Source organism: Lampris incognitus, chromosome 3 (assembly GCF_029633865.1).
Source record: "Lampris incognitus isolate fLamInc1 chromosome 3, fLamInc1.hap2, whole genome shotgun sequence".
Classification (NCBI taxonomy): domain Eukaryota; kingdom Metazoa; phylum Chordata; class Actinopteri; order Lampriformes; family Lampridae; genus Lampris; species Lampris incognitus.
The window spans coordinates 3,060,306-3,072,659 of NC_079213.1; the positions used below are offsets into that span (position 1 = coordinate 3,060,306).

Genomic DNA, 12,354 nt, shown 5'->3' on the forward strand with positions numbered 1-12,354 from the left:
GCAACGGTCACACCAGTTTCCTGTTTGTTGGTGTGTGCTGTGTGACATATTTTTCGCGATGCCTGCAAGATTTACCATGGATAAATAAATGTCAACCTCATGCACGGAACTGTCGACAAACTTTCCCCTGCAGCAGCCAGCAAACGGGTGGAACCTTTCAAGTTGTGCATATCAAGTTACGTGGACCCGGAAGTCAGTGGACTAGTTATGCACAGAGGCCATTGCGATATTTTGTTCCCTACAATGAGCCGTCTTTGTCATACTCGGTTTTTTTTATTGCGAAATCACAGCAGTGTTTCCTCCGGCCCCCTAGGGGCGCCATCGTGCGTTTGACACAAAACGTCGACGTGCGGTGTAGCGTAAGTTCAAAGGCAAACAGAGAAGAAGAAGCGGAGTTTGGCCGGATTACTCATTCTTCATGGCGTGTTACTGCGCACTCGGGAACAAAACAGTCCAGTCCACGGGAATGCCTTCATGTCGTACCTTGGGCGCAGCATGGGTGAACGAGAACTCGACTTAGCTATGTTAAACACACTGTTGTGGCGAATTCTACCAGAGTCTTCCTGCTCCAACTTCATTTGCATATTACCCGCGATGCAACTGAAGTGTCGCTGTTTTGGTTATGTTGTGGCATACTGAACATGTTAAAAACGGGCACGTGTGTCCCAGATAGCGGGGATGTGGTGGAAGGTGATGGGGACGTTATGAGACAAGTTGTATTAGACAACATGCTATTTCCCACCATGAGGGTAAAGAGCAGGCAAATAGATAAGCTCGCTTCTGTGGCCTATCAAAGGATAGAGCTGAGACCAATACGAACTTGTGTCTGTTATGACTAGCTTGGCCATCCATTATCTGACCACGTCACATTGGTGTCAGAAGTGGGATAGTGACACCGTGTGGTCATCGTAAGCACGTGAGCCCAGAGGCGGGAGGGAGCTGATATGCTGAAGGTAGTGTAACGTGCATGGATAAGTAGACACCTTGGTCCTTGACTGACGGGTCGGACCCTATAGTCCAGTGGTTCTCAACCTTTTTGGGGTCCTGGACCCCCTGCGTATTTTTGATCTACCCTGAGGACCCCTCCGCCTGATCTTGGGGGAGGGGGGTGGCAATTTGATAGAAACAGTAGAAACTGCATTTTAAATTGCATTATAGCATTTATTCACTCTTTGGGGCAAAAATAAGAGCTTTCAGTTGTAACTTAGATATATGTAACAAAACAGAATTCTTATGCAGTAACTTTCAGATATATGTAACGAAACAGAATATGTATTCAGTAACTTTCAGATATATGTAACAAAACAGAATATGTATTCAGTAACTTTCAGATATAGTTAACAAAACATAATATGTATTCAGTAACTTTCAGATATATGTAACAACAGAAGTTTTATGCAGTAACTTTTAACAATGCAAACGGGAGCGAGATCTCTTATTAAAATACAAGAAATTACACTTGTGAAACAGATGTAATTAGAGGAAAAAGTCCTGTTACCCTTTATAGTTTAGGTAGATAAAGGTCTCAGTCACATTTGAGTAAAATAATCCTATTTCTATAAATGTCAGGATCTTTTTTTTTAAAAGATATTTTATTTTCACGGACCCCTTGCAATTACACCAGGGACCACTAGGGGTCCGTGGACCCCCGGTTGAGAAACAGTGCTATAGTCGACTGGCTAACGCTGTCGCTTGAGGAGTGGGGGGTACGGGTTCGCGTCCCGGATACGGCGTCCCGAGCTGCCCCCTGATTTCGCCACACTATGTACTTTTCTGCAGCTAGGGGGGGGGTCTCTCAATCAAAACATTAACAAAAAATGCAGTTTGAAAACGTCGTGAAGTAGTGTGGGATCATGGGAGTTGTTAAACAACCACCAATGCCGATTAAAATCAGGCCGACGTGACCCAGGCAGAAATCCTGTCCACGGACGAAGTGATGTATCGTAGCGAAGTCGGGGGGGCGGCCCGGCCGGACCGTCACAGCCGGGACGCGAACTCGCGTATCCCGCAGCGCGGGCGACAACGTTAACCAGTTGACTAAAGGGGCCGATCCGAGAGCTAAGGGCTACCGAGCCCATTCATCCGTGATCGTTACAGCATTAAAGTTTTATTCACGTTACATTTGGTCACATTTATTAACGTTATGTCATTTCATTCTAATGAGCTGGCCGCCAGTTTCAGCTGCCCATGCCCGGTCTGAGCAGGACCAGCTGCAGCCCACAGGCGGAGGCGGGGCTACACATGGGGTCCTTGCCCGAGCCGTTGCGGTAAGCCAGTTTTTTAACGCATGCGCGGAAATGCGTCCGCTCCCCGTCACCGCTGTCGTTTTACCACGTCGTTGAACGCCCCGGAAGCGTTGGTTCTTGCCCCTTCGCCGCCGTCATCTGCAGGACTTCTTCTTCAGAGGTTAAACTGCCTCCGACGCTGGTCGCGCAGACCAACTTTCACCCTCATGCTACGTTCAGACCAAAGGCGGCGAGAGAGTTGGCGCCGCTTTGTTCGCCAGTTTGGCCGCCGGCCCCGCCAGGTGTGTTCGAACAGAACGCGAATTTGCTGTTGACGTCACAACAAGCAGTCTAGTTACACCGACGCTGCTAGCAAGTTTGCTAGACCGCACACGACACACACCAGCAGTTTGTGTTTACTTGTGAGCATCACGGATGAGCGACAGATTTCAGTTGCGGCGGCTCTGCTTTATATCGACTTGCGCCGCCCAAACCGGCGTCAGCGGTCGGTTTGGGTTCATAGCATAAACCGGAGACGTGCCCAGCTTGGCGAATTTCACCGGCTCGTTCAGGAGTTGCGTTTGGACGGCGTCCGAAAAGAATTCTGGGTAGGGGCGTGTCTTTCCCAACACGAAGGCGGGTCCTAACCCTACTTGAAGGTGATTGGCTGTCGCCTGGCGAAATATTCGCCCGAGTTGGACATTTCTGAACTCCCGCGAAGGCGCGTTTGTCGCTCGATTCGCCCAATTCGCGCCGCCCGTAATTTCGCCGCGAATTATTCCCGCCCATTCGCCTCCTCCCATTGGCTTTGCATGCATTCGCGCCGCCCAAACAATTCGCGCCGCCTTTGGTCTGAACGTAGCATTAAAGGGAGGGTGGTTGGCAAGATGGCGGACCGGGAAGTTCCGCGCTCCGTATGCTTGTCCCAACTTTATACAAACTTAACTATCCAACCCTTACCATTCTAACATTTTCAACTGTTTTAACGCCCTCCGGTATTAAAACGATCAAATACTGAAAAAAGAACTGCGCCATGACGACGAAGAAACCCCCTTTAAGAAACCCGCTGTAACGCGGCTGCCGCCTCCCGCGGCCCTGACTGAAGCGAAACTCTCCACCGAGCGCCCCCAACGAGAAGGCCCGTCCAAGTAAGGAGGAAGACGAAGGTGTGGATGCCGTCCTGGCAGCCATAAAGACCGAACCGACAGGGTGGATACTCGGTTCTCAGCTGCAGCAGCACTCCGTCATGCTAGCTAGCATAGCCAAAGCGGTCGAGTTCAATGCGGCAGAGATCCGAGACCGCAAACTCACGACACAAACCACGGAGCGAGAAGTGCCGCCATTAAAGGCAACGCAGAGCTGCTGGAACGAGTCCTAGAACCTGGACGACACAAGCGCCGATGGGCTCATCCATCCATCCATTACCCGAACCGCGTATCCTGCTCTCAGGGTCGCGGGGATGCTGGAGCCTAGCCCAGCAGTCATTGGGCGGCAGGCGGGGAGACACCCTGGACAGGCCGCCACACACACACATTCATACCTAGGGTCAATTTAGTACAGCCGAGTCACCTGACCTACATGTCTTTGGACTGTTGGAGGAAACCGGAGCCCCCGGAGGAAACCCACGCAGACACGGGGGAGAACATGCAAACTCCACACAGAGGACGACCCCCAAGGTTGGACTACCCCGGGGCTCGAACCCAGGACCTTCTTGCTGTGAGGCGACCGCGCGCTAACCACTGTGCCACCGTGCCGCCTCGGTTGCCAGATTGCTGGTGACAATTTCCCCATCATGGGCCCCAAACATCGACCACGTTGTGGACTCGGTTCACCGGCTAGGCAGACGTGAAGAAAACAAAACAAGGCATGTGATCGTCCAGTTCCCCCAGAGAACACACCGGGACCAAGAATTCCAAGGTCTGCAGGGAGCTTGGGATCGGGAGGATCTCTGCAAGGCTGACAGGGAGACGCGAGCTGCGCCGTGGCCACGGCTTCAAGAAACACCTACTACTACTACTACTACTACCACTACTACTACTACTACTACTACTACCACTACTACTACTACTACTACTTTCGGCTGCTCCCGTTAGGGGTCGCCCCAGCGGATCATCCGCCAATGGGCAGTCACTTAGAAGGGCCACGGCTTCAACAAGCAAGAGCCGCAGGAAAACGCGCTCACCACAGAGGTGCTGACGGATCCGCCAATGGGCAGTCACGTGGAAGCGGCACGCGAGGTAAAATATGAAATATAAAATATGTTTTGGTTGTTAAAACCAGGCGGGATGGTTTAGGTAGTTATACTGTTTGATATTGAAGGGACATTGCCTATCTCTGAAAGCTTGTTTTTTCACTTATCTTCAGTTACAGTTACTCACCTGCTAAATTAGTGATGTCTGAAAACAGTAATGATGGTCATAGGCTAATTAATCTGTGTCCTGAACATTGCTGAGCAAGCCTGTATTGTGGCCCGTGTTTATGGAGATGATAATCTAACTGAAAACAGACGGTTGACTTCAGATGTCTCTGTCGCCATTGAAAACCTTAAGCTCACCTATCCAACTGCAAATGTAGTTATGGGGGTGATTTCAACATGGTGAATGATGGATGGCTCGACAGATAGCCACCCACAAGTCAACACAGCTCCCTGTTCCACCTGGTTTTTGTAGTACTCACAACTTATTAGATCCTTGGCGCCTTAAATATGCGGATACCAAACAATATTCCTGGTTCAAACCAAATAATGCAGCAAAATCAAGAATAGACTTCTTTGTCTGTGACGAACGTTGTCTCTGACTGCAGTGTGGCAGCAGCTCCTCTCACAGATCATTCCATTATCTGTCTGTGAATGTTCTCATTCATCCAGGTCATGGTTATCCATGGTTATACCAAGTCCAGTTGCACTTGATTCAGTTCCTTTGGACATTCCATTCTCAAGTGGACTTTTAAACCCCCTGGTGGCTGCTGCAGGTTTATTCCTCAAGAATTTTCACTTTGTCAAAAAAACTATGTCAACTACTTTGTCAGGATTGTCCCAGGGAAGCATCACACAAACCTGTTCAAGTAGGATGAGATTTATATTTTTATTTGAAGATCCATCCATCCATTATCCAAACCGCTTATCCTGCTGTCAGAGTCGCGGGGATGCTGGAGCCTAATGTTACTTAAAAAAGAAATGGTGGCATATTTTACATCTAGTCCAAGTTGAAATGATTTCCTTATTTTTCACGAGTGAAGGTCTACATTTGTAAAAGGACACATGTAGGGTAGAATCAAAGGAAATCACGTCTGTATCATGGACGTATTATAGTAGAACTGGATACGGCGCCGCCGCTCAGCCTTGCAGCCATTTTCCCAGTGGTCACTCGCGGTATTGCAGCGAAAAATCCCCTGCCGGCCAAAAAGCATTTTCCCTGTAGACCACCATTGTAAAAGAGACGCCTGTAAAACTGTTGACAGGACACCTGCAGCCATAGTCATGGTCAATGATTACTCTTTGTATTGTCTATTTCTAAGCCATAGGGTTTTAATCTTTCTTTCTTTTTTAAATTCCTAAGCCCAGAAAAATCTTTTTTTCCCTGCATGACAGCACGGCTGTGTACGTGCCGTACTCATAGCCTAGACCATCGGCCCGCTTCACCACTGTAGATCAGTCACTGTGCTATTGCTGATGTTTCTTGAGCCACTGCAGACACCGTACTGAGGAACACTCGTTTATACAGGTTACCGGGTGGGGGCCCGCGTGGTGATGGTGCTGGATGCCAGCTACCTGTATGTTGTCTTATCGCATCCTCTTCGTGTTGGTTAATAAACCAGGTTATGAGTACTAACCCTGCGTCATTCATGAGAACACGAAACAACTACCATGGGGTCTAGAGCCTTAAGTCATTCTGCCCCCCCGCCTAGGGAACTCTCCCACAAGACCTTCACAACACCGACTCTCTTTCACCCTCCACATCCCATCTCAAAACGCACCTTTTCCAACTGGCATATTCAGTCTGATCCACGCTGCACTGAGTTGTGTGCAGATGATGATTGTATACTCATCTGTTGTGTTAACTTTTTATTGTCTACCTGCTTTGTTTGATTTGATGCTGTCTGATGCAGTGCTGCTGGTTTTTACTGTCTTCTGCACGGTGTCCTTGAGTGCTCTGAAAGGTGCCCACAAATAAAATGTACTATTATTAAACCTGCTTCTAATTTAAATTTCAGAAAATGATCCCGTATCGTTTTGTTCACAGTCACAACAGCTGTGATGACATCGATGAGCAGGGGCGGGAATCTCAGGGTTCGATTCTTGGGGCCACGATTCGATTCAAAATGGATTGTAGATTTGGTACCTAGGGGGGCTCGTATCAGGATCCACTCCAGTCCGCTGTGCGCGGAGAAAGGCGAGGTGGCGAATGATGGCATGGGAGCAGACTAAAGAGTGTGTAAGATTATGTAGTTTTATATCTGGAAAAGTTATACATCAGTTGATTGCAATAATGTGAACACACAAAGGAAAACCTAACCTTTGGCTCAGTTGTGTGGATCATGAATCTAGAGTTTTCATTGTGGACTACGCTGTAGGGGGCAGGTCATGTGAAATGAAACGGGTGATGGGTCTAGTTGTGTGTTCTGCCCGTCCCGAATTGGCTGGGAGTTTGGGGAAGTGGTGCAGTGTGCGTGGGTTGTGTGTTAGTGTTGCAGGAGGTCGGAGTTCCACTTCTTCCAACTCGGGGTGATGGCGTGTGACGTGAGACCTGCCGTGTGTGCTGTTCCCCAGATACGCCACCCTGGTGTTGCACAGCTTGCATGTTGACCGAGTCATGTGGAGGTTGTACTATCCAGAAGGTGTCCAAACGCCCGCCATGATGACGGGGCGGGCTGAGCTTGTTGCTGCTCCGTGTTTAGAAAGGCTGCCAAGAGCCACCGCCAGAAGCGACTGACTAGCGACGGACTAGCCACCGCCAGCAGCGAGGGACTAGCCACCGCTGGGTTCCCGGAAGCCGGAACAGGTGCGCGGCAGGCTAGTCCACGCTAGCAGCAGCGAGAAATCGATTTTCGGATTTCGTGAATCTGTACAGAATCGTAGAAGATACGAATCGCGATTCTTACGTGAATCGACCCCCCCCCCCATCAATGAGTCTACTCTTCTTCTGCAGAGGAGACTCGTGTCCTGAAGCCTTCCCCTGCATGCTAACACGTGTACTAATCCACAGCAGTATTATTTACCCCGGCAGCCCAGGGGGCGACACCAATCTGAGGTACTGTTGGTGACGTGTTTATAATGGTGTGTGTGTGCGTGTGATCATACTTGTTTCGTGAGACGGTTTCTTTTTATTTCCAATTCCTGTCTCCCATCTTGTGTGTGCAGGTTTGGTATAACAAACCCACCCTCCGCCACACTTTGACTCACAAAAGCGAGTGAGAAGCTAACGGGATGCTAACCTGGGAAGCTGTTTCTACAGGACGCTTTGCTGTTTGTTAGGTTTAGTTTAGTGTTTGGAAGCTGTCAAAAGGAAGGTTCACTGGCCGATTTTTAGTTCACAGAAAAAATGTCAAAATCTTTTTTTCTTTTTTTTGGGGGGGGGGGTCCCCCCTTTTTCTACCCAGTTGTATCCAGCCAATTGCTCCACTCTTCTGAGCCGTCCCGGTCTCTACTCCACCCCCTCTGCTGATCCGGGGAGGGCTGCAGACTACCACATGCCTCCTCCCATACATGTGGAGTCACCAGCCGCTTCTTTTCACCTGACAGTGAGGAGTTTCACCAGGGGGACGTAGCGCGTGGGAGGCTCACGCTATTCCCCCCAGTTCCCCCTCCCCCCCGAACAGGGGCCGCGACCGACCAGAGGAGGCGCTAGTGCAGCGACCAGGACACATACCCACATCCGGCTTCCCACCCGCAGACACGGCCAATTGTGTCTGTAGGGACGCCCGACCAAGCTGGAGGTAATGCGGGGATTCAAACCGGTGATCCCTGTGTTGGTAGGCAACGGAATAGACCGCCTCGCTACCCGGACGCCCAGAATGTCCAAATCGTTTATGCTTTTGTTGAGTGCAGTCCCAAACTGAGGCAAAGAAAGAGAAAAACCCTTTTTTCCCCTCTAGGAGAAAATACTTTGAAAACCACGTCTCAAGAACTCTCCAGGTTTTCAAACTGGACCGCGCTACAGGAGCAACCTTTCCTGCCTTGTCACAGTTTGGAAGGTTATTTATTTGCTTGAGATAAACTTTAAATAAACAGCGGTTCTCAATCACTTCCCAAACAGCGTTGCTCATTTTCTATTGTAGCCACGAGTTCCCTGTGTCGCTCTTGTCCCGGCGGTTCCAGTCTCAATTCAACCTGCTTTCATCCAATCCGGAAGGTTTTACACCTGGAACGGCAGGTGAATGTCCCTGACCTTTAACCCCTTTCTCTCATGAGTCCACAGAGCTGTACACTAGCTCTTCATTCATGAGTTTTGTCAGCCGGAGACTCGCATAAGACATCAGAGATTTCAGGTGGACGGTGGGGAGGTGGCAGGGGGGAGAGGAGGAGCTGTGAGGTTGTAACTCGCTTCTCATGTTTCTCTCACAGGGGCAACATGAACGGACAGCGGCCGTACAAGGACGGGACCCCATGCTCTAACTGTGATGGTCAATGCACAGACAGGCTCTGCCGTAAGTACTCAATCCATCAACCAACCAACCAGTCAGTCAGTCAGTCAGTCAGTCAGTCAGTCAGTCAGTCGGCTGTAGAGTGTTCCCGGCTCTCCTGTGTGGAGTTTACAAGTTCTCCATGTGTTTGTTTGGGTTTCCTGCCGCAATCCAAAAATGATGATGATGATGATGATGATGATGATGATGACCTCCAAAGATATTAGGTGAATTCCATCCATCATCCAAACCGCTTATCCTTGCTCAGGGTCGTGGGGATGCTGGAGCCTATCCCAGCAGTCATCAGGCGGCAGGCGGGGAGACACCCTGGACAGGCCGCCAGTCTATCACAGGGCCGACATACACATACATTCATACCTAGTGACAATTTAGCTACATCCATATTGTGTGATAATTCGTGAGCTGTCATGAAATGTCACAGTCTGGGGGTGGCTGTGAATATGAGCACGGTGTCGATACCAGATGTTTGATATGAATTCCATCAAGGTGGTACCAGCGCTCTCAGGTGGTGCCCCGGCCTCTTCTCATTTGTTTTTCTACATCCAGCTTCTGATTGATGCGAGAACAGATATGACGGTATTTTTCCGACTGACTTCATCTCCGCAATGCGGCGGCGTCTCGTCCCGTGTGAGCCCGTCGGAGCGGCCTTGGTCCTCCATCTGTCATGAAACGTTCTCTCAAACAAAGAGTCAAGGACAGAATGTTTCATTACATCAGGTGAATTGAAGAATCTAAATAATGGTCTGTGTGTGTGTGTCCCTTCCTTTCTGTCCAATGCATGCTGGGATACACTCCAACCCCCTACAGCTCTTTTTTTTCTTTGGAGTGGGTGCCACAGAATTCATTATTTCAACATCAGGAAAGCTAAACTAGTGGGAGGGTCCTGGGTTTGAGCCCCGGGGTAGTCCAACCTTGGGGGTCGTCCCAGGTCGTCCTCTGTGTGGAGTTTGCATGTTCTCCCCGTGTCTGTGTGGGTTTCCTCCGGGGGCTCCGGTTTCCTCCCACAATCCAAAGACCTGTAGGTCAGGTGACTTGGCCGTACTAAATTGTCCCTAGGTGTGTGTGTGTGTGTGATGGCCTGGCGGCCTGTCCAGGGTGTCTCCCCACCTGATGACTGCTGGGATAGGCTCCAGCATCCCCGCAACCCTGAGAGCAGGGTAAGAGGTGCGGCTAGTGGATGGAAACAATGCAGACTAAACGGGAAACGGCAGATAGCATTCCTGGTGGTGTCGCTCCAGGGATAGTGTTCCTGGTGGTGTCGCTCCACGGATAGCATTCCTGGCGGTGTCACTCCACGGATAGCGTTCCTGGTGGTGTTGCTCCACGGGCGACGAGACAGACGTCACAGAAAGTTGGACAGTGGTGAAAAGCGTTTGGGAAGGGACTCTGCTCTTTTGAACAACTGTTTTTCCAGGGCTTTTGTTTGCGTGCAGATGGCAGGTGTTGCAGACAGGTCATATTAATATTCAGTGCTGACTGATGGGGGAGTCTCAACACTGTGTGTGGGCTGTGTGACAGAACACACTGACGACACGTCTCAGCACACCCACATTTGGATAAAATACAACACATCAGCCAAAGATTACACCAAAAATGATACTGACTCAGTGGGTAAAAATAAGACTTCATAACCCACCTTAATTTTTCATGACCGTAATGTTCCCAGGAAATATGCTCGAGTTCATCATTTCCATGACTGGAAAACGAGTCTGAATTTCCAGGTTCTCAAGGACGCATGGCAACACATAGTATAGAAAAACAAACCGACTCGGGCCATTTTAATATGTTTGCTCTGTTTTCAGGTGACCCGGAGCGAGATGCCGAGAGACGTAAGTTTCAGAATCAAAACACAATTTTACAATTTCTTGCTCACAGGAGAAGCGTTACACAAAATTCCAGACTTTTTTTTCCCCCATTTAATTCTGTTTGCTATGTAGGTGGTGGTGAGGTGGGTGTCTGAGCTCCATCCAGACTGAATGAGTCAGCAGGGCTGTTGTGTCAGAAACACACAAAACCTGGTTGAACCTGAGTTTTACTCATTGATGTAGTCCTAGGTAGTACTAAGGGCGGCACGGTGGCGCAGTGGTTAGCGCGGTCGCCTCACAGCTATAAGGTCCTGGGTTTGAGCCCCAGGGTAGTCCAACCTTGGGGGTTGTCCTAGGTAGTCCGGTGTGTGGAGTTTACATGTTCTCCCCCGTCTGCATGGGTTTCCTCCCACAGTCCAAAGACCTGTAGGTCAGGTGACTCAGCCGTACTAAATTGTCCCTAGGTGTGAATGTGCGTATGTCGGACCTATGTGATGGCCTGGTGGCCTGTTCAGGGTGTCTCCCCGGGGGCCTGCCGCCCAGTGACTGCTGGGATAGGCTCCAGCATCCCCGTGACCCTGAGAGCAGGATAAGTGGTTTGGATGATGGATGGACGTTTCTGTTCTGTACTGCTGTTCAGTGAGCTGTAGCACAAACTGTGTGAATGTATTTGTGTGTGTGTGGTTTAAAGTCCATAAAAGCAATGAGGGGTAGGCAAGGCTCAATATTTTCGGGTTTTTATTTTTCAAAGCCATCCAGCATGCCGAATTTCACCACAAAAGGACACTAACATAACCTCACACGCACAGGAACAACTGGGTGAAAGTCAGTTTAAAAATCTGGGTATTTTTCAGTGAAATTTAGCCTTGGGGGTACTTTACCCCAGCCAACAATCTCACCTGGTCCCTTTTTCTCAGGTTACAACTGGACCCCTGACTGGGACCCCAGCCTGTCCTCCTGTGGCCCCTCCTGCATTGCCGTGCTGGTCATGCGGCCCTTGGCTCTTATCTGCACCTTCATGGCCGCCTACGGAATACGCAGCATTTACCCCGACATCTTCTGCTACCAGTAGTTTCACAGAGGTCAGTCATGTTAGCAGCAGACCTACCAACCGTCCCAGTGTGCACCGGGAACATGTGTCGTGCGGCTGAGTCCGCCTGTGATCATGATTAGGGTCAAACGATGAACACTTCGCTTGTATTTCGTCCCAATTTTTAAGACGCATCTCCATAGTTTTTTCTTGTCGTCATCACCTGTCACAGTCTCAAGGTTGGCGAGTATGTTTAGGAGTCAGACAGTGATGTAGACTTTGAATTAAAAAAGAAGAAATTTATTCTGTCACAATAACGGGCAACAAAGTCCTGACAAATCCTGGTCCAAGCTCTGCTCTGCAAACACAATCTCTCCGTTTAAAAGAGGACTTAGTTGTTTTATGCTAACTGAGCATGTTTTGTTGACTTCGTTTGTCCTCCTCTGGCACGGCAAAAAAGAATTGATTTAATCCAGTGGTTCTCAATCAGGTCCTCAGGTACCACCAGCACTGCTGGTTTTTTATTCTACCAGGTAGTTCATTACATTCAGCCTCAAATCAGGGAAGTTTTACACTTGGAGCAACAGGTGAATGTAATGAACTACCAGGTGGAATAGAAAACCAGCAGAGCTGCTGGTACTTGAGGACCTGA

The 12,354-nt window shown here is 49.5% G+C and overlaps 1 protein-coding gene across 2 annotated transcripts in view; it reads left to right on the forward strand.

Moving 5' to 3' along the window:
• Positions 1–12,354, forward strand: part of glipr1a (GLI pathogenesis-related 1a) — a 28,263-nt gene that overhangs the window by 4,740 nt on the left and 11,169 nt on the right. The window contains exons 4-6 of one of the 2 annotated variants that reach the window (XM_056276267.1): positions 8,788–8,870; positions 10,670–10,696; positions 11,590–11,754. In XM_056276267.1, coding sequence (XP_056132242.1) covers positions 8,788–8,870; positions 10,670–10,696; positions 11,590–11,744 — 265 coding nt within the window. In that variant the 3' untranslated portion in view covers positions 11,745–11,754. Of the gene's footprint in view, positions 1–8,787; positions 8,871–10,669; positions 10,697–11,589; positions 12,215–12,354 lie in introns of those variants that run through there. The other variant, XM_056276266.1, reaches the window with a different exon arrangement.